This window comes from Phascolarctos cinereus, unplaced genomic scaffold (assembly GCF_003287225.1).
Source record: "Phascolarctos cinereus isolate Bilbo 61053 unplaced genomic scaffold, phaCin_HiC Scaffold_4;HRSCAF=312, whole genome shotgun sequence".
In the NCBI taxonomy this organism is placed as follows: Eukaryota; Metazoa; Chordata; class Mammalia; order Diprotodontia; family Phascolarctidae; genus Phascolarctos; species Phascolarctos cinereus.
Window position 1 is genome coordinate 334,534,675 of NW_027555847.1, and position 22,896 is coordinate 334,557,570.

Below are 22,896 nucleotides of genomic sequence, written 5' to 3' on the forward strand. Positions count from 1 at the left end.
GTCCAATATGCTGCTTGATTATTATATTCCCCAGATTATTCTCTTATACTTGATGAAAAACTAAACCACATCTTTGAGCGACTTCGATAAAGGCCTACATGACATGATAATTTATTAACATATTTAATAGGCCTTCTTATTATGAATTCTTTGACTTTTAATGAGAGATGAGTTACTACTGAAGGCTTTCCCACATTTATTATGTGGATTAACTAAAAATTAATAGAATGTAACACAGTAATCAAATAAGCACCATTATCTTCAGATGGCCCTTACAATGTGCTTTTATGGCCTGGGCAATGGAAGGATAGTATTCAGAAACTCCTACAGTCTTCTGTCTTTAGCACATTAGTCCAATTAGTTTAATCTATTGGCTAATTATCATTTTGGAAAGCAGGGAAAGATTTCCCTGAAGGAGATTAAGTGTAAGGCAGGAGGGAGCAAAAGAAATCACGGCAACAGTGGTATCTAGGATATGTTGTTCTTCCAGATAAGTGAATGGGAAGTAGGACATCCCACGTTGGGGTAGGGGAACATGAGATCTTCTGTCTTGAGGGTTTTGGTAGGAACTCTGTCTTGTTTCTCTTTTCTGTCATTTACTCCTAGGAGAGGGCATAGCAAATACTTACATGTTCATTGAATTCAGTTTAATGAGGCTCTAAAATGAGACAAATCTACAAGAAAGCATATGCTTGTTTATTTTAGATAAAATAGCCCCACCTTTGTACTTAAAAAGAAGTGGATCATCATCCACTTTGGAATGTTTTTCCTGTGACTGATCAAGGTAGATCGTACGTATAGGTGAAGGGAAATAGCTTTTCATCTTTTATTTGCTGCTCTTTTCTCTTAGTCAACACTCTCATTTGAGAATTATCATTGGTGAAGTATCTGTCTTCTTGTTTTCTTTCATTGGCAGTTAATCTTTTCAGTAGGAACAGAGGAAAACGAAGGATTATTATTATTTTTATCATTTTTAATGAGTGATGTGTTAGATATTTGGCTGAAAATTTTAGTGCAGGGATAATTGAATAACTATTGAGTAAAATAAAGTTTGAGGGTTATTTCGTCATTCATTTAAGTGTTTATTAAGCATGTAAGACACCATCCGGGCCACCAGACAGAAATAACTGCCCTTGAGAGCATCCTTATCATCTTCCCTTCATCCTTTCCCTCAACTACTCAGATCTCATTAAAGCTGATCAGGGAGGAAAAGTTACAATTGTGGGAGTATCTTTTCCCCTTGCCTTCCCTTTACTCCTCCCCAGTAAACCTGAGGCTGTCCAGAGCCATATGGTTATTCCTAGCACTTAGATGAGCTGGCAGTCACCACCTAACTGCAAGCCTTATGGTGAGGCTGAGTACTGTGAGACCTTCTCATATGCCTTGCCACTGCTTCCTACAGTCTTCAGGGCCTTCCCATTTGCCTTTGCTGCTTTGCCTTTCATTCCCCTAGACCCTACCATCTGCCCCAGAGCTGAACTCTCAGGACTTTCCTGCCTTCCTATCTGCCTTCCAACTGGATGCTTTTGTAGGTTTTCGTCTCCCATTTAGAATGTGAGCATCTGAGCTCTTCTTGTTTCCCCTATTTCTATACCAAGCACTTGGCCCGTTCTTGACATATAGTAAGAATTAATGTTTTCCCATTCATTCACCTAATTGGTACAAAGTACTGTACTCTGCCTTGTTATTCTTCTTTTTCCCCTTTTACCCCTCCTCTGTTCCTATGATTTTCTGAAAGTAGGCTTTTGTTTTTAGGTCAAGCTAGTTGGGAAAGACATTTTATGGTTATTAGATCTAAATAATGTAAACTCTTTGAGGATAAGGTCAATGTTTTATAATGCATTTGTATACTCAGTAGTATATAGAAGTATTCAACAAATATTTGTTGAAATGAATTCAGTTGAAACTTTGTTATTTTTCTTTTAAAAGACTAACATACCAAGTGTATCTTCTCTGTTTGCAAGGTTTGTTAGGTTATCATATTCTTTGTACAGTGGTTCCTCTTTTCTGGAAGTTTCTAAAGGTCTTTCCCAGTGGTGTCCAAATCAAATGAAAATGGGGACAAATAAACTCTACATAAGGATGTCTGCAGGCCGTATATTGACTTAGAAAACCACATACTAACATTATGTTCTATTGTATTTTTACTTACCTTGTTAAAGCGTTCCCAATTACATTTTAATCTGATAGTAGCCACATTGAAGTCCAGGCTGTGTATTTGACACTGAGGAAAGTAATTTTTCCAAAAGCTTAGCAGAACAAGAAAAAAAAAGTCGATAATGGTTTTTTTCTTAAGTGTCACTGAAGTACAACACATTTTCAGTGTTATCAAGACCTCTCTTACTGATTTTCTGAGCACATGAATCAGCTGTAGGTTTTCCCACTGATCATTTTTTACCTGACTTCTTTTTGCTAATTAGATCACTGTTTTCCAAGTGCATGTAGTGATGTAAATATTTCTCCTTTCATTCCAGTTTCGATGTGGACAATGGTACATCTTCCGGACGGAGTCCCTTGGATCCCATGACCAGCCCAGGATCAGGGCTAATTCTCCAGGCTAATTTTGTCCACAGCCAACGCCGGGAGTCCTTCTTGTATCGGTCAGACAGTGACTATGACCTCTCTCCAAAGTCCATGTCGAGGAACTCCTCCATTGCCAGTGATATGTAAGTGCGGGGGAGGTCTTTTAGGATGAAGGACATAAGAATATTGTCGATGGTTGGCATGCAATTTTTGCCAGAACTAGCGACAAAATACCATGTGATCAGTCTTTGCCATTTGTACCCACTGAATTCTTTCCTCAGGGGGAAAAATAAATGAGTACATTAATGTGAATAATTAACATCAGCTTTGACTGAAGAACGATCTTAAGGGAATGAGAAGGAAAGGACTCTTTGGACATGTGTTGAGCATTTTTGTTTACGAATTAGCATGAGCACCACATTTTTATGGTGACACTGACAATTTTATCAGATAATAGGCATTTTTCTCAAGAAAGATCACTGGCTGATAAAAGTTTTAAATGCAAACCTCTTTCTTAAAAAAAAAATTTTGTTTGTTTAGCTCCATCCTATTTCCAGTTGTGTTGTTTTGCCATGTGATCATTTTCTTTTGTATTTTGAAAAGATGTAAGCTTCCCAGTTTGAACAGACAATCTCTCTCACTGTAATTGCTTCTTTAGAGAACAGCATCATTTGAAAAGTTCCCAGCACCATGTCCTGTATAGCTGTTGTCTTCATTTGTCAGATCATTGACAAGACTTGAGATAAACATTCTTTACTGACTCTGTGGCCGAGGAGCTTGGTAAAATTGGGGGGTTTGAACATATATTAAAATTCGGATGTGCTGTGACATACAATCTGATAAATAAGGCCTGTAGTGTTTTGGCTTTCCTGGGAAACTTTTTTTTTCTTGTTCCTAATCATCTCAAGTTCAATTTCAGAATCAGTACCAGAGAAATTATAATTTAAAACCCAGTGATGCTCAGTTCAATCCAATCAGGACTGATTAAGTACCACCTACATCTAATAAGTGAATTTATTTTTAATTTGGTAACTATTACTGACCCCCCATCCCCACCCCAATTCATATTTTTTATGGTTTCCATGCCTACTTCTTTCCAGTGCCTTTCCCCTTGCTTTTCATAGGAGAAAGGCTTTAGTAGAGAATACCCAGAGAAATCTTCAGATTGAAAAATCATTAATACATAAAATTATATTTTCAAAATGATTATATCAAGTTATATCCCTGGAAGAAATATCCAAATAATATGTGGATATTTTAAAATCAGAAAAAGGAAAGGAAATGGACCTGTAATTTCATTGGTCTAGGGATATCCCAGGTGAGGGATATCCTTCCAACAACGTGGGCTGGCACCTGCTTTGCAACTATGAGTTTTAAAGAGGTACCTAGAGCACTGAGAGGTTAAGTGACTTACCCTGGGTCACAGAGCCTGTGCATATCGGAGGATGAATATGATCTCAAGCTCCAGGCTTCAAGGCCTTCTCTCTGAGCACTATGCAACAGTGCCTCTTTATTACCTTAAAGTTAAGTCCTACGAAGCATGAAAGTCTGTTTGCTATCATCCCAAAATCAAAATGGAATTTACTATCATCTCAGTAGAGTACCATGGGATGGTTCAGTGATGCTGAGATATGTAACATCTAAATTGGGAACAAACCAAAATTAATGTGCAGATTCTTCTGCTGTATGCATGGACTTATGAGTTTCCTGAGGTATCCAATACAAATTGAATATCCTTCTAATGTATTGCCCTGCAAAAATTGAGGAATCCATACTTTTGTTTTTGTTGTTGTTCAGTCATTTTAGTCATGTTTGACTCTTTATCAACCCATTTGGGATTTTCTTGGTAGAGATACTGGAGTGCTTGGCCATTTCCTTCTCTAGCTCATTTTAACAGATGAGGAAACTGAGACAAACAGAGTTAAGTGACCGGCCAGGGTCCCACAGCTAATAAATGTCTGAGGTCACTCAGACACTCAGGGAGATGAGTCTTCCTGACTCCAGGCCCAGCACTCTGTCCCCTGTGCCGCCTAACTGCCTCATCTCTGCTTCCTCTGTTACAAATAATGAGTAAGGATGAGTTGACCATGGATTTTGAATGCTACATTTCAATTTAAAGTATTCACTGTTTTCTGCTTTGTGTCTTCATCATTTCTCTTCTATTTTTCCTTTTTATCCTTTCCCAGTGGCTCTGGGGCTTTTATTTTTAGGTACATAGGTGAAGCTCAGGCACCATGGTGGCCTAAGGTTCATGCTTCCTTTTTCAAGACGGGTATCAAATGTGATTACTGTGCCAGTGTTCTTTCCTTCACACCACATTGCCTAGCTGTTTTCCATCCTGAAGTCAAATCTAATTATTACATTTAGTGTACCAGTACAAAAACAAATGTTGAGTGTTTTTTATTTGAATAATGTAAGCATTCTACTGGGAGAGGAAAACAAATAATAAAAATGATTGCTTACATTTTTGTTAAACTTTACAGCATTCAAATGCTTTCACATACAGAAATTAATTTTGTCTTGGCAGGAAGACTGAGAGAAAGGCAAGGGAGAAATTATTATCCTTATTTTATAGACAGGGAACCTGAGCTTTAGAAAAGTATTGTAACTGGTTCACAGTTACATGGATTCTGGCTCCCACTGTAATGTTCTGTCCACTGCCTCATGGAATGTTGTCAGGGATAGACTTGGAAGGCTAATCATGGTACTGATGACAGCAACAAATGTTCATAGCTGACGTAAACGTCACGTTACCATATTTTTTATCTGAATATAATCTCTTTCTCTCTCTGTTTTTGCATTCCATTTTCTTTCATTTCTTCTTGTTTGGTTCATCAGTCTGGCCCATATTTCTTACAAAACAGAATGTTACATAGGAATGAATACATTAATATCAACAAAAAATAAACCTCAAATAATTTGTCTTTGGTAGGAGTTTGTAAGATAAGTAATAACATGGGGGCTGCTAGGTGGAACAGTGGATAGAACACCGGCCCTGAAGTCAGGAGGACCTGAGTTCAAATTCGGCCTCAGATCAAACACTTGACTCCTACTAGCTGTGTGACCCTGGGCAAGTCACTTAACCCCAATTGCCTAAAAAAAAAAAAAAGAAGAATAAGTAATAACATGACAACAATTAAATAATGATAATGATAATTTCCAAAATGTATGTAGTGCTTTTTGGTTTGCAAAACACTTTGCATGCAATATCTCATTTTGTGTGTGTGTGTGTGTGTGTGTGTGTGTGTGTGTATCCATCATTAGAATTTATATGAGATATTAAATTTAATTCTGTTCAACAAATATTCATTGAATACCTACTATGTGCACGACATTAACTATTTGAAGACTGCTACTGCTACTGTTATCATGGACATGAACACACACACACACACACACACACACACACACACACACACACACACACACACACACCCCCTCTTTGAAAATCTCCATGGTAGCTAGGCTGATCTGCATTCTCCACCTTAATAGATGTCCCACAGATGCTGAAAACAGTGGGTTGGCAATGAGCATGTGTAAGCTATGGCACATCTTGGTAAGCAGCTAACAATTGCTTGCAGTTTATAGGTTATGTTACTTCTTTGAGTCTTCATCTGATGATCTTCCTATATGCTTCACATGGGCAAGATAGGTGTCACTCAATCATTTAATCAATAAATATTTATTAAATGCTTACTCTGTGCCTAGCATTATGCTTAGCACTGAGGATACAAAAGCAAAAAACATGGTCCTACACCTAAGTATAATATACAAATAATTATGTATATATGAGATGTACATAAATATAGATGTGTGAGATGTGTATATATACATATGTGTATATGCACACATACGTATATGTAATATGTATGTGATCATGCATTTTTATATATTATTCTTATATGGTAATTTCTATACATTGCTCTATTGGGACTTCACAACTTTTGGAATTTTACAGCTTCATGTGAATGTTGGTTCTTGCCCTTACTGCCGATGTTATTATTCACTTCCAACTGCACTAATACATGTCTTCTTTGGGATAAGATATCCTCTTTGCTTTAGGTGATGCTTCCATAGATAAACTGCAGCAACACTGTGGTTGGTCTTATGGCTCTGATGCTGCTCCAGATATAGCTATAGTCTGCCCTGGTTGCATCACATTTGGAGGATGGATACAGTTGGAGCCGCCACATTTTAAAGAGGACTCTAATGTCTAGAAATGGCTACAGGTTCTTGGTAAAGCGGTGTGGTGTGGGAGATAAGAGAGTTGACCTTAACCTAAGGATGTTCAAGGACTTGTGGTCAAGTCCTTTATTTAACAAACATTAATTGTGTGGCACTGGTGCCCCCAGACAAATTGCTAGGATTATCAGTTGTATACCAGATGACAATCTGTTTTGGTAGAAGACATTTCCTAACCAGGTGTTCTGTTCACAAGGCTGACAAAAGGAAATACCCTACTTGGGAAAGTCACTTAATCTTATCAGAGCCTCATTTTCCTCTTCTGTAAAATACCTCAGAGAGTTGTGACAATAAATGAAAGAAATGTGTGTGGAAAAGCTTGTACATATAAAATACTAGGTAAATGTTATTCTTATTAATATTCCCCAGAAGCAGTGGAATGTAGCAGGCACACAAGAGAGATTAGTGGAATGAGTTATTAAATAATTAAACATATATTCCCACAAAAAGTTGGTGGCATATAAGCTGTGGTATTTATTATTAAGGACATTTAAATATTTTTTGTAAATACTTAAATACTTAACAGGTTCGATTATGACTGCCACCGTATTTTAAACATTTTTTTCCTGGTAACTCAATACATCATAAGTAATTTCCATCCATATCCAAGAGCAAAAATGATTTTAATCCCTATTTTACAAATATATGAGGTAGTTAAGGGTCTGTGGTTGTGAGACAGAGGAGGAGGAGTAAGAGAAGGAGGAGGAAAGGGGAGTATGATTAGAATTAGGGTTGGTAAATGTTGTACAGTTGAGTTAACTTTCATACCCACTAGCTCTCATTCCATCCTCATTTTACTCGTGAGGAAACAGCACAGTGATTAATTTTTAAGTGATCAATTTATATAGTAAAATAAATTTTTAAAAATGATTTTGGTTAAAAGAAAAAAAGAATAAACATTTTCTCAAGTCTTTGAGGTCACGTTGCTCCGTCAGAATCAGAAGTTGGACTAGAATCCAGTTGTTCTGACTCCCTGGCCTGCACTTTTTCTACGTGACCAGTGGTTTCCAGTCTCTTAAATTAAAAACAACAGCAACTACAACTTAGAGAATATCCATTTAAGAGTAAAAATCAGTAAGGATGAATGTGACCCTATGAAGTAGTGACATATATTTGAATTTACACTACTTGAAGTTATAATTTTGTAAAATATAGTCATCGGTTCTAGTCCAATGGAAATGCTCAGTGCAAATTCAAATAATGTGAGCAAGTTAATTAATTGTTCAAAAATAATTCATTGGATTCATTATTTGCATCAATTGGGGCCTAGCTATAGTTTCACAGAAACTTCCTTGCCCTGGAAACTTATTCCAGCCCTGGATTTCTCACACTGAAAGGACACTGTGCCCCTGTGACCTCTTCCTCTGATGAGCTGGTATCTCCCCAAATCTACATTTTAAGAAAAGCATCCAGGGCAGCCATGTCTTCATTCCTTTCCAGGCTCCTCCCTTGGCCTCTAGACTTTCTCCTTCTAACCCCTTTGCAGCTTCCTTTTATGTGTTATCTTCTCTCATTAGAATGTAATCTCCTTGAAGGCAGGTACTGTCTCTCTTTCTGTTTGTATTTGTGTTCTCAGCACTTAGCACAGTGCTAGGCACATGGTAAATGTTGAATAAATGCTTGTTGTTGTCTTGAATCAGTTCATTAACTGAGAAAATAAGTAATGACTTAAAGCTACTGTGGACTCAGTAATACTTTTAAATGAATATGCATTTTATTAACCATAACTTATTCCTCTGTAGATTCACATATGGATTTATGGCCCCCTTACAATACTTCCATGGCTTCCAAGGGTGCTACACCCATTGCAGTCACCACCCTATCTCCCTGGCAACTCATTGACCAATTCAGAAATGGAAGCTTGGAATTCTTATTCCAAAATTATCAGTTGGAGATGTAAATCTGGGAATAGATGGAAGATTGTGCCTTTGCCAAGAAAATTAAATATAATTTCTTTAATGTGCAGAAAAATACCATTTTCCATGTACAATCCTGTCTAGTTTTCAGAAGCAGTTTTTCTATAAAGCCCTATAATTTAGCTCTTTCACCAAAGCTTTAGCAGAGATCCATTTAAAACTTGTTGTGGGATATTCAACAAATGTTAAGTTCAGTACTTCTCCACTTTTACCTTTTCCAAAAACTTTAGGACTAGTCCTCATAATGCTGTAAGCTTCTGTTACAAAATGTGCAAAATAATTGATACTACCAATGTCTTTATTAATATTTTTACCCAAATTATTTAGAAATAGCTAAATCTCACTTTCATTTTCTTTTTCGTTTTTTTTCTTTTTTTTTTGGTGAGGCAATCTGGGATTAAGTGACTTGTCCAGGGTCACACAGCTAGTAAGTGTTAAATGCCTGAGACTGGATTTGAACTCAAGTCCTCCTGACTCCAAGGCCAGATCTCTATTCACTGCGCCACCTAGCTGCCCCCAAAACTTTCTTTTTTTTTCTTTTTTTGGGGGGACTAGGCAATGCGGTTAAGTGACTTGCCCAGGGTCACATAGCTAGTAAGTGTCAGAGGCCGGATTTGAACTCAGGTCCTTCTGACTCTAGGGCCAGTGTTCTATCCACTGTGCCACCTAGCTGCCCTGTCAGTTTCATTTTAATTATAAAAGAAATTATTTTAAATGTAAAATGGTTGCTTATAACACTAAAATAAAATAGTGAAGCAGGTTTGTGAACCATTTTCAGAGTCTAACACAGGTATTTCATTAGAAGAAGCCTATTAATTGTAAGTTGTATAGTTTTAAGCAAAAAGAGGAGGTTATGGTTGCCCCAGCATATTTCATAGAGGGTCGAATACAAGGAGCAACACAATTGTATATAAAATAAAGGAAAGGAAGTGTGGGGAAATACTGTTAATTTCTAGTATGAATACATTAAGAGCCTGAAGTTGATAGTGGATAATTTTAAGCTATTATAAATAATAGCAAACATTTTATAGAAACTAGGACAGTTAGACAACAGACTGGTTCCCCAAGTGATTTCATGGAAATCTTAACATAGAAGGTCATGGGTAATTATAGAATTCTACGTGGCTTTTTTCCTTTTAGTGATTTCCCAAGTACTTTTGAAAATTATTCCTACAGTTATATGAGATTGCTCCTGCTGCTGCATTTCACTCTGATAATACCAACTGTATAAGTATATGTACAAATGCAAGGTACACAAGGGTACTTTGTGTAGTTAAAAATAAATAGAGATATTCATTACAAGGCAAATAAGAAATTATGCAAGAGATTTAAGCAGCAGGACTCTTTCTATAAGTTGATTTAATAACCCCATGGAACTTTTCAAGCCCTCTAGTTTTGGAAATCCTTAGAATGACTTCTGAAAACTATTTCCTTCCTATTCTACCACCAACCCACTGGTTTATTTTTAAAGAAACATTTCTCATTTTCTTTACCCTGAAATTATTCAAGTACTATTGAGTTAAATTGAATTGTTATTTTTTTAAAGCTTGTGATCTAGCAAAATTAATTCATAGGCTGTATTCATTAAAAATATGACATTGTGTGTTCCAAATCCTTGGGTAGAGTAGGAATGATTGCATTAGGGGGCTTGGTTCAGGAATTGCGAAAAGGCTGAACAAAGGTGAGTCTTCATTTCTTTAAGGTCAGCGCTGAGTCATATTTCCTGCAGAAGAGTAATTGTATTATAGAATAAGAGATTAGAAGCCATAAGGTTCCATGTAGGCAAGTTTCAGATAGGTTATAAACAGAACTAAGATTCTTATTAAAACAAACAAAAACACAACCCAGAATTGGCAGAAACTTGTTCTCATAGAAAGTATTATAAAATTGTTAATAATCTAAATAGACTAGCTTTTGTTTTAGTCTTCTATGGATGCTATCTCTAGAACAGTTTGCCTTTCCTATTACTGCTATAGATTGATTCAGAAATTCATAATCATCTTAGTGTTTGAGAGTCATTTAGAAATGACCGTTCCTTCCTTAGTTTCTCAGACCATGCTGTTTGACCCTCCCATGAATTTTTCTATCTTCTTTGTACACTTCTGTGTACATGTCTTGTCCCTTACTAGATTGTCAATTCCTTGAGGGCAAGAACTTTCATCATTTTCCATGGTTATAGGCTCTGCATATACTGGGCACTAAATAAATGTATGATGAATTTGTTGAAGATAAAGTTGGTCATAAAATCACCAAAATTTTGTTAGGAAGCAATCTAGATTGTCCTTCTTCCATACTTATGTTTTTATATGGGGTTATATCCAACCAGGAAAAGGAGTAAGACTACCCACCCCAATATGGGTGTGTCCTAGGTTAAATTATTAGATTAGGAAAGAAAAATTAGGCAAGGGAGTACCTTCATTCCCTCTATTTCTTCCTCCCCACCTTCTTCCTCTTAACCTCAACAAACTTGCTCAGTTTCCTGCTTGGTTCTCTTGTAGAACAGAAGTTCCTTTAGAGTAAGATCTATTCGTTTTGTTTTTGTATACCAGCACCTATCACATTATATTACATGGAATAGACATTTAAATAATTAGTGGTTTGTATTTAAATCTCATTGGGTTGGATTACTTAGTTCCAGGATCATTCTGGGGCTTCCATCATTCAGGCCAAGAAAATTCCCATAATTTCTGGCCAATGGTCAGAGCAGGACATCACTACTTACTTCATAGGTTTGTTGTGAAAGTAGTGCTTTGTAAACCTTAAAGCAGGTGAAAAATGTGAGCTGTTATCATTATCATAAGTATTATTCACTTCTCCTTCTATTTTTGGCCTTTATCTATGGAAAACCACCTGAAGACGAAAATAACCCATAGACACAAAGCTCTTCAGGATTTACTCACTGAGTGCATTTTGTTTGACCAAGCAAAGTCCCTGAAGCTCCATGATATTTAGGAAAAGAAGGAATAATGCTTATGTAATTGGATAGTAGAAATTCCAAGCTATAGCCTTTTAAAGCCTAGTTCAGGTGTTGTCTTCACCTAAGCCTACTGTGATCTCACTCAACCAGAAGTGATCTGTCCCTCAGATTTCTTGTAGTGACTTGCTAACATATGAATTTTTTGAATTAAATGCACTTAGGCCCCATCTACAAAGACTAGGTTTTACTTATCTTTATACCTCTCCAGTATTTGGCACAATGCCTAATTCATAATAGATGTTTAATAAACATTTATTGCCTTGAATTGAAATGAAAGTAATTGAAGTGTCTGTGGCCTGGATCAAGTATCCAAAAATGATTTATGAGACAGATAACCTAATCTCATGACATTTTGGGTGTCTAATTGCACTGCTATTATGGAGTAGAAAGAAAAAAAAACAGTTAAATGCTAGACACTTGAAGGATAATATGAAGGGGAGCATTGGTACAATGGAAAGAGCTCTGCCTTTGGAGTCAGAAGATCTGGGTCCAAATTTCACCTCTGACATTTCCTGAGTGACTCTGGATAAGGCACTTAATCTCATACAGCTTTATTTTCTTTGTGCTTAAAATAGGGGAGTTAAGGACAGACTAGAGTGCCAGTGAGGTCACTTCAGGCTCTAGAGCTGTGATCTCATGTTGCATAAAAAAGCATCATTCTCATTGTTTTATTCCTAGCCCTGAAAAAGAAAATATATATGTGTATGTGTACATATCTATATATGCATATACATATATGTGCCGTATATGCCACAAATTGTATTTGTGTGTGTGTGTGTGTGTGTGTGTATGGTATAGTAGGAAAAACCCTGGATCTGGAAATATGAGACCTGGGTTCATACTGCTGATCAAAGCAATAAGCATTTATTAAGAAACTACATATAACTATACATATCAACATAACTGATGTGATAATGGATATAGAGATAGTAATATTCAATAAGTATTATTACTATTGTAATAATTTAAATAATAGAAGTATGATAATGGATATAAAATGCTTTGCAAAATGTAAAAGTCACTAAATACTACTAGGCACCTGCTATATACCAAGACACTGTGCTAAGCGCTGGGGAAGCAAAGAAAGACAAAAATATTCCTTACTTTCAAGGATTTTACGATTCCAATGGAGGAGACAATCTGCAAACAGTGATGTAAAAGATACGTACAGGAGAAATTGGGTGGGATCTCAGAGGAAAGACAAGTCCAGGAAGAGATTCTTGCAGAAAAGGAGACTTCAGGTGAGACTTGCGGGAAGCCAGGAGGCAGAGTGGATGGGGGAGAGAGTTCAAGCATGGGGGAAGAGATGGTGAAAATCCCCATAGGCAGGAGATGGAGTATCTTTTGCAAGCAGCTACAACAAGGCCAATGTCACTAGTTTGTAGAATATGTGGATAGAAGTAAACTGTAAGAAAACTCAAAAGGTAGAAAGGGGCCTTCCTTCAGGTTATGAAAGGTTTTAAAAGCCAAACAAAGAATTTTGTGTTTGATCATGGCCGTGATAGGGAGCCATTAGAATTTACTCAATGAGGTGTAATGCGGTCACTCAAGAGCTTTAGGAAGATTGGTTTGGCAGTTGAATGAATAATGGATTGAAGGGATAGAGAGGTAGGGAGACCAACCATTAGGCAATTCCAGTAGTCCAGATATGAAGTGATGGGGGCCTGTAATTAGGCAGTGGTAGTGTCAGAGGAAAGGGGTCAGTTGAAGGGAAATCACAAAGGTAAGAACAGCAGGACTTATGGAGAGGGGCTGAAAAAGATTGAGAAGCAGAGGAGGATGCCTAGTTTGTCAGCATAGGTGACTGGGAAGACGGTGGTGCTTAGGACAGGAACAGGAAAATAAGAAGAGGAGAGGGCTCAGAGGGAAAGATAATAAGTTCACTTTTAGAGAGGTTGAATTTCAGATGACTAGAGGACATCCAGTTCAAAACGTCTAATAGACAGTTAGAGACACAAGACTAGAGACTAGGAGAGAGGTTATGGTTGAACAAATAGATCTAAGCATCCTCAGCATAGAGATGATACATATTTGAGCTGATGAGATCACCAAACAGAATAGAGGGAAAAGAGAAGAGATACCAGGACTGAGTTTGGGGGGATAACTCTAGAAAGCTGGCATGACGTGCCAGCTTTCAGCTCAAGAGAGTGAGAAGGAGTAAAGGAGACAGAAGAGAGTGGTATCATGAAAAGTTAGAGAGAAGAGATTATCAAAGAGAGGAGGGTGATTGACAGAGAGATCTGAAAGGAAGAGGACTGATAAAAAGGCCATTAGGTTTGGTGATACTTTAGGAGAGAGCAGTTTCAGTTGGATGATGAAGTTGGAGACCGGAAAGCGAGAGAATTAAGCAAGAAAGAGTTAAGAAAAGAGTGAGAAGCAGGGAAATGGGGACATCAATTAGCCTTCTCAAAGAGTTTAACTATGAAAGGGAGGACAGAGATAGGATGATAGCTAGTGGGGCTGGACACATGAAGGAAGGGTTATTTGGTGATAGGGAAGACATGGGTGGGTTTGTAGGGAGTAGAGAAGCAAACAATAGACTGGGAGAGATTGAAAATAGGAGAGAGAAAGAGTGGGCTACCATGTTGCTCCTTGGGCAACCAGAGGCAAGTCACTCTGGGCTTTGATTTCCTCATCTATAAAATGAGAAAGATTGGTTGGGATCATCTCCAAGGTCCCTCTAGCACTAATTCCTCAAATCCTATCATCCTGTAATTATGTCCTGCTGTTCACTCATTTTCAATGACAAAGTAGCCACAGACAGAGATAGTAGCTAAAAAAGTCTTAACTAATCTAATTGGAGTATATCTATTGGCTTGTCAGTACTGCCCTACCTGACAGTGCCAGGTTTTCCCCTGTGATGTGATGTCTAAAGAATTAAGCTCAAAATAGTTAGGGCTGATGATTAACCAGAGGATTAATCACATAGGAGAGAAAACTCTTATGTGTTTTTCTGTTTTCTAAGTGAAATGAGAGGAGTAAGGAAATGTGTATTCTAGATCCAACTGTGCCACCAGAATTGGCTGAAATGAATCACTTACCTTTTCTAATTTCCTTCTCTGTAAAATGAGGCAAAAACAGTCTTTCTCTTGCTTGCTGGAGAGTAAAAAGTACTTTGAAGCCCGAAAGGCACTTGTACAAGAAGGAAAAAATAATACTTGATTACAGGGCATTCTCCATTCACCATTCCTTTGATAAGATTCTTGGGAGTCTGAAAGGTCTCACTCCATGAAAAGTTTGATTAGTATTTAATCTGTAATTTTTTTTTCCATTTCTTAATTGCATGACATTCTTTTCATCACTTCAATATTTTTAGACTGTACTTGTTCACCTGAACCACCATACCTAGTTTTTATTGGTTCCCTCTTTGAGGGAGCTTCACCCTCCCCCCACCACTGAGCATTTCTACGAACCATCTCATACCACCTAATAGTAAAGATAAGGGTTTGAAACAGACAATTGTGCAATGATGCAGTTATGAAATTTTTATCCAAATCATCAACCAGCCTCCAAATTTGATCCACGAGTTTTTAAAAAAGGTCTTGATTTAAATTATTTTAAAATAAATCCATTTACATACTAATCTAAATAAAATATAATCCCTGCCTAAAAGTAAGCAGGTTAAGATTGTAGTAGTGTCTAGGAAAATGTCAGGTTTTTCTGGCCTTGTCTTTTTCTGCCCAAGAAGATGTCTATACCCTAGCCAATCCCTTTCCTCCTATCCTACTCTCTGCTCCATCTCTGTAACACTTCCCACCTCCCCCCCACCCTCACACACCTATGTCTTAGTTTTTGGGGCATGGAAGAAGAGAAGAGATACCAGGACAGAGTCTTGCTAGAAAATTCTAGCTTTTGATCAGACCTAGTTGAAAGGATCCTACACATAGCTAGAAAGTACTTGTGCTGCTTTGGTCCCTGAAGTGCCCTGATACAGTTGGAGTGAAGACAAGATTCAGGAAGAGTCTTGGTATGGGTTTGGGGTAACTGTGTGCATCATCCTACAGAGGTGAGGAACCTGTGACCTTAAGGCCACTTGTGGCCTTATAGGTTCTTGAGTATGGCTTTTTGACTGAGTACAAGTTTTACAGAACTAATCCTTTTATTAAGAGTATTTGTTGTATGAAGTTTGGATTCAGTCAAAGGGCCGCACTTGACCTAGAAGGCCACGTGTGGCCTCCAGGACACAGGTTCCCCACCCTTGTGACATAGGACCTCCTACAAGGCCCTCAGGGACTTCCGTTTCCTGCTTTGGCCTATAGACCACTCTGCCTCAAGCTCTCTGACAGCTGTTTGTTGTATCCCTTCCCTAGCCTTCCCATTATCACCTTTGGGGTATCATTCTCTGACCCATTCGAAAATGTTGTCAAGCTGCCTCAATTCCTCACTTTCACTGTCCCTACATTTTCCTATATATTCCCTTGGGTATCTCTAGTGAAGCCATGTGACTTTCCCTTAGGTCCACCAAATACTCGACCTTTCTAATTCTGAAAAGCTCCCCTTTGTCACTTCAGGTTAATTCTCTTAGGTAGATTGAAAGGGCAAGGAAGAGAGAAGCTATTTGACCAGTAATGTAGTAAAAGCAAACCAACAAACAAAATTATCCCTCAAAGCAATTTGCAAGAGGTAGAAAAAATCTAGAGACCTGACTTCAAAGAAAGTGGCTGGAATAGTAACTAACAAAGACTTCCTAATGTCAATCGGGTTCTCCAATGACTTAATTAAAAGGCCCCAAAACTTGATTGCTTTGTGCCTGTGTGTAACAAGTGTCCAAGACCTTTATTTTCCATTGAAATGGAAACATATGAAATTAAATTTATAGAAATAATAGTGTGTAAGTCTACTTTGTCTTGCTCTGTCTCTTTCTCCCCTTCACTCTAATTCTTCTATAAAAGAAGTTTGAAAAGCTAAGCTAATATATAACAAAATAAAAATTTATTTTGCATTACATCTTGATGGTGGGATTTTCTGGGAAATATTCTGAGAGAAAACATAACTTCAATTTCTGTGAATAGGTGTACTATTATAGAATCATAGTTTTGTAGAGCCTGAAGGGAATGTGGAGGTTATCAAGCATACTACCCAAACCATGAATCTTGTGCACAATCCAGTGCCTCGCTCAGTTACTAGTACACAGTAGGCATTTAATGCTTATTAGTTAATTGTTGACCTCAACATTAGGTCATCTAGTCCTCTGAGACTTGAAGACTTCTACAGATGGGGAACTCGTTACCTACCATAGCATTTCATTTCATTTTTGTGACAATTCAGAAAACATGTGAGATAGTGAAGACAGAATCAAATTTGTAGACAGAAGATTTGCATTTTCTTTAATCCCAGTTCTGCTATTTAGGGAACTGCCCCACTTTAGTTTCCCCTAAGGTGAAATGGATGAGTAGGAAAAGAGAATGTCAAAGATCCTGCTAAGTCTAAATCCTTTGATCTTGTTAGGAAGCTTTTCCTTAAGTAGAGATGAAATCTTTTGCTATTCTTCCTCTATCTGACTTTTGAAACCTAACAAAACAAATCTGAAATTCTTTTCAGTATCATCACTGTCAAAACCTCTCTAAATCTTTTAATCTCCAGGATAAACAGCCTCAGTTTCTTCTTTAATCTTTGTCTGGCTTCCTTTTAAATTCCTTGCTATACTGACCAACCGTCTTCCTTTGGACACACCCCAGTTTGTCATTGTTCCTTCTAAAATGTGGCCACCTGAACTTAAAACAATACTCCAGATGTGGCCTCACCGGGGCAGAGTAGACAAGTACCATCATCCTCCCAGTCTGGAACACTAAATGTTTATTGGTTCACCTAGGTTCCCATTTTCTTTTGGCTACCACAATTGCATGTCTTATATTGATCCTGTAGTCCACTGTCGCCCAGAGGTATTTTTCATACGAACTGTTTTTTGAATGGGGCGAGTCCCCCGATCATTACAAGAAGGACCTAACGCCCTAGGAAATTGATGTTGTCAATTAGGATGGAATTCCCAGAGCCATGTTCTCTTTGGGCCCCTCCTATGGTCCCTATGCTTCCATGCAAGTGGCCTAATTGGAGTTCTCTACCATCTGTACGTTTGTGGCAGTTCCTTCCTACTACTGAAGCCACTACTGTGCTCTGGGATGTCATTCATGCATTCTGCTGCCTCTAAACAAAACAATGAATATTTTAAGGATAATTCTGACATTTTTGGAATCAGGGAATGTGTCATTTATGCAAATCACATATCTGCCTGTTTTGATGTAGCTTCTCTTTGCTCCCTATATATAGAACTATCACAAGGCTGTATATCTAGAGATGGGAAGCGCCTTGGAGGTCATATGGTCCAATCTCCTCATTTCATAAATAAGAAAACTCACGCCCAAAGAGACTAAATGATCCTAATGGTTCTCCAAAGGTCACACAGAAAACAAATATTAGAGGTAGTATCTGAACCCAGTTCTTTGGTCTCCAGAGCTTGTCTTCTCTTCTGTCCAATTTCTTTAAAAGGTCTTTGTTTTTATAGATCTTTTACTTTACTTGTTGACTTTGGACCCAAAAATTTACTCAGCATGTTCTTAACATCAAAGTGAATTTAAAAAAAAAATCTTTTGTACTTTCAAAAAGATAGATGCTAATGAAAATTCTGGGGCAGCTAGGTGGTGCAGTGGAGAGAGTTTGGGGCCTGGAGTCAGGAAGACTCATTTTTCTGAGTTCAGATCTGGCCTCAGACACTTAATAGCTGCGTGAAGCTGGGCAAGTCACTTAACCCTGTTTGTCTCAGTTTCCTCATCCATAAAAAAGAGCTGGAAAAGGAAATAGTAAACCACTCCAGTATATTTACCAAGAAAATCCCAAATGGGGTAACAGAGTTAGATACAGCCAAAACAACTGAACAACAAAGAGAAAATTCACAATATGTAGCTGTGATAGTGCATTGGATTTGAAGTCGGAAGATCTGGGTTTGGATAATGGATTTATTATTAGAAAAAGTTTTGTCAGTCATCTAACCTAGCCCCCTCATTGAACATGAAAGAGAACTGAGGCACAGAGCAGTAAAAGTCACTTGTCCAGTGTCACACAATTGGAAAGTAGCTGAGTTAGGTCTGAACCGCAGGCCATCCAGTTCTAAATTTCACTGTTCTTTCTACTGTATCACTCTTTATCTGGACTGTTCAAAAGTGAAATGAGCCATTTTCTACCAGAACTGGAGGGCTAAGAGATGAGTGTGTGGGACAGCGACCCCAAGCCAAATTAAACTCAGAGACTTCTCAAAGTGGAAAGCAAAGGTTACCTTTATTACAATCTAGCAAGATGGCTGTCTGCTCCTCCATCTCTGCCCACCATGAAAACAAGTCTCCACCCACCACTATCCCTTACCCCCTTAACCGGGAGGTGGGGCTTACATTCCAGGCCTGAAATTCAAAGCCAAGGATGGCTCAGGTTGGGGGTGGGGCAGGGCTTATTGTTTCTGTTAAGTGCTTAAAAACAGGGTCTGGGTGGGGGAGGATTTTGAAAGTAGTAATCAAGAATTATTTGACCCTTTGAGGAAACTTCACTTCTGAGAGTTCATTTCTCACACTACCTTACCTTAATTACACTGAGAAGTCTTCACTGGGACATCCCATTCATGAGGAAGGAAAGCATTCTGGTCCTTGGAGGACTTCAAATAGAGTGCTGTCTGATCGGTATCCTGGACATAGGATTCATACTTAGGTGTTAGACAAGATGACCTCAGTGTTTCCTTCTAATTCTGCAAGAAGGAGTTGGAATGATTCTGTGATTTGATTCCTATGGACAGATGAGGAGACTGAAACTCATAAAGGTTACCAACTTGGCTGAGGTCAAAGAGCTGGTAAATGACAGAGATAGGATTTAAAACCAAGGCCTTTTATTAATGTGGTGTTCTTTCATCTCTATAAAATTACTAAATATAAGAGAAATTTAACAGATGTGGAAACTAGATTACAGCAAGAAGTAGAGCTATTCCAGACACATAATGCAATTGGCTTTATGATGTACTCCATGGTTTGTCTCATGTCTGAGTAAAGGACAAAGAGCTACCCAGTTGTTCCATATCTATTTTTGGTTTTCTGTCTAGCAGGCTTTAGGTCACCTTTCCCGTAGTTGTTATTGGGTTTCAGGGACTTTCCTGACCGTGGGTCAGAAGCAACTTATTTCATTGAGTCCCAAGCCACCCTCTCTAAGGCATTGATTATTGCAGTCCCCTCCCTTGGAGACCAACAAATAAAGCATAACAGGACAGAACAGATCCATTATAGGGAAGAGGAAACAGTTCTTGCAGTTTAGTTCCACCCTCTCTAAGGCATTGATTATTGCAGTCCCCTCCCTTGGAGACCAACAAATAAAGCATAACAGGACAGAACAGATCCATTATAGGGAAGAGGAAACAGTTCTTGCAGTTTAGTTAATAGCACTGTTTTCTAGTAAGGACAGGAAAGATTCTCTGATAAGGTATGAGATCCTAAGTCTGAGGTCTCTTAGGGCAGCCACTTCCCTTCCCAGATACAAAAGAAGTTGCACTGCTTGGCACAGTTTCTGTCGCATAATAGATGCTTAATAAATGCTTATTGGCTGACTGACATAGCTTCGCTGAAGCTAGCCTGACCAGAAGTTTGTTTTTTTCTTTTCTTTTTGTACTTAGCTAAGTCAAACTAAGTTACTTTTTTTTAAATTCACATTCAAACTTTCTGTGTGTGATTGGAAATGAAAACTAGTACATTTGCCAGAATTTGTGCCTTCTAATTTAGGCTCTTAAGTTCCCAAAATATTCTTAAAAAGTAAACTTGCCCAGAATGATAGCAAATATGTTATTGATAATATGTTCACTTTTTAAATGCTGATTTTTTTATCTTTGCACATGTTTCTGGACTTCAGTCTGTGATGTTTCCAGTATTGTTAGCAGCCTTTTCAAAGCTAGATGAAAGCTTCCTTCTAACCTCCTTTATTGGAATACAGTTCTCTAAATCTTCTGCTCACTTCTGTTTTTATTTCCAAGTGTGAAAAAAATCACTTCCAATTCAGTTTATTGACTGAAATATTTTTTCCCCCTTCCCAAACAGGTACTGGTTTAAAAAAAAATCAGTTGTATTGGTTCTATCTCTTCCCGTTTTATAGACATATATGGCTTTCCCTTTACAATGGGAGACACTAGATATATGAAATGCTTGATAAGTTCATTTCTATATTGAGACTAAGAATTTCTCAGTGTTGTCCCTTGCCCTGTCCATGAAAAGGGCCATGGGATGAAGTTCTAAGTTTAGAATTTTATCTTATTTGCAAAGCACATCTTATCTCTTCCTTTGTCACCTCTGATAGATGCTACTGGGTATGGGGTAGGAGGAAGGAAGGAGTGCAGTAATTGATTTTGCTCAGCCAGTTAGCAAGTTGCTTGCAGGTCCTGGTGCACTTTTGGGTGAATCAAGGAGATGAAATATCTTTAAACTTAACTGTGATCCAAAACTATCCTTGTTCACAACACCAAGTATCTTGATGATCATCTGGACAAAACTGCTTTAGTAATCATTGAAGAATTATTATTTCTCTACTCTTTCTAAACCTCTTCTTCATTATTTCCATCATCTCCAGTTACTTCATCCCCTTTCTGCTCTCCTGGATCATCATCTTTGCTTTACTTTTGTCTCTTCACAGTTATGTAGTTAAGCAATTCAGCTACATGCCATCTTCTCCCTGACATCTCTTGTCCCACTGTCTTATCACTATTTGTGCCTTGCCAAACTCCAGCCCTGATATGCACCCATCATGTACCTTCTCTGCCCTACCCATGTGCTGCTGGACACTACCGGAGTGTGTCAAAGAGCTATGCCAATGCATTAACTAATACCACTTGGGCCCTCACTGCTGCATAGTGACCCTTTTGTGCTAATTTGATTGGCTCTATAGCACATTCTCCACAATGACTATTCCAAACTTCTATCCACCTCAGGTTTCTGATAGTATCCCCTAAAACTTTGCACTCAGCATGGGATCTTACTTCCTATTGAGAAAATCAATAACAATCATCTTGAATTTCCTGTTCTTATGACCTCCTTTTTTTCTTTTTTTTCTTCCTTCTCTCATCCTCCCAGAGATGGCTATCATTAGACATGTGTGTGTGTGTGTATGTACATACATACAGATATATATATACACACATACATATGTATCTACACATACATATATATGAATGTATGTATGTATGTAAAATCATTCTATACATATTTCTTTTTATCAGTTCTTTCTCTGGATGCAGATGGTGTCTTCATATGTCATTTATTTTTAACTTGGGTATTTATAATAGTCAAAATGACTTATTCACTTAAAATTGTTAAAATTGTTCTTAAAACAATATTGCTGCTACCGTATACAATGTTCTCTTGGTTTTGCTCATTTTGCTCTTCATTATTTCATGCAAAAGCTTTCCATCTCCTTAATCATTAGTATTCATTCCCTCCTTGAATTATCTTGTATTTACTTTTTTGGTGTGTAAATGTAGCATCCCTCTTCCACTCCAGAAGAATTTAAGCAAGGAGTACTTTTTTCAATTTTTTTACTTTAAATCCTCAGTGCCATATATATAGCAGGTGCTTCATAAACACTTAATCTATTCAAATAGACTAGGAATTTGCCCCTAGAACATACAGAGTACTTTCAGATGCTTCTCAGTAACATTAGTCTTTTCCCCCCTCCTCTCTTTGCTATTCTCTGTCCATAGGTCTTAACCTTGGCCACCAAAATTATGTGACATTAATGCCCCTGTGGAGAATCCTTTCTAATCCCTAGGAGGAACTAAACGCTAGCCATAATGATATTCTTTCTGAAGGACAAGATTAAATAATTTTACCTCCATCAAATGTATGCATATACACATCCTACGTTGAGTCACAGAATTTTAAAATTGGAAAAGGCATCAGTGGTCCTCCCATGTCTAGTCCAATTCCCCATTATAATGTCCTTTGCATGTGGTTATCCATCCACTGCTTGAATCCCTCCTGTGAGGAGGACCCCCACCAAGCTCCCAAGGCAGCCCAGTCCACTTTTGGAAGAGCTGAATTATGAGAAGTTATTTCAGACATCTAGCCTAAATCTTCATCTTTGCAACTTCATTTCATTTTTCCCGATTTCATCCTCATCTCTTCCATCAAACAAAACAAGTTTATTCCCTATTCATAGAACAATAGCCATCAGGTTCACTCCCTCGTCATTTTATAGATGATGTAAGGGGTCCTGCAGCAATCAAGT

The 22,896-nt window shown here is 37.9% G+C and overlaps 1 protein-coding gene across 5 annotated transcripts in view; it reads left to right on the forward strand.

Annotated features, from left to right (window-relative positions):
* The window catches only part of LOC110202749 (3',5'-cyclic-AMP phosphodiesterase 4D), a 686,828-nt gene that overhangs the window by 420,399 nt on the left and 243,533 nt on the right, over positions 1-22,896 (forward strand). For all 5 annotated transcript variants that reach the window (XM_078153183.1, XM_078153182.1, XM_078153184.1 and 2 more), the window contains exon 2: positions 2,475-2,666. In XM_078153183.1, coding sequence (XP_078009309.1) covers positions 2,475-2,666 — 192 coding nt within the window. The remainder of the gene's footprint in view (positions 1-2,474; positions 2,667-22,896) is intronic.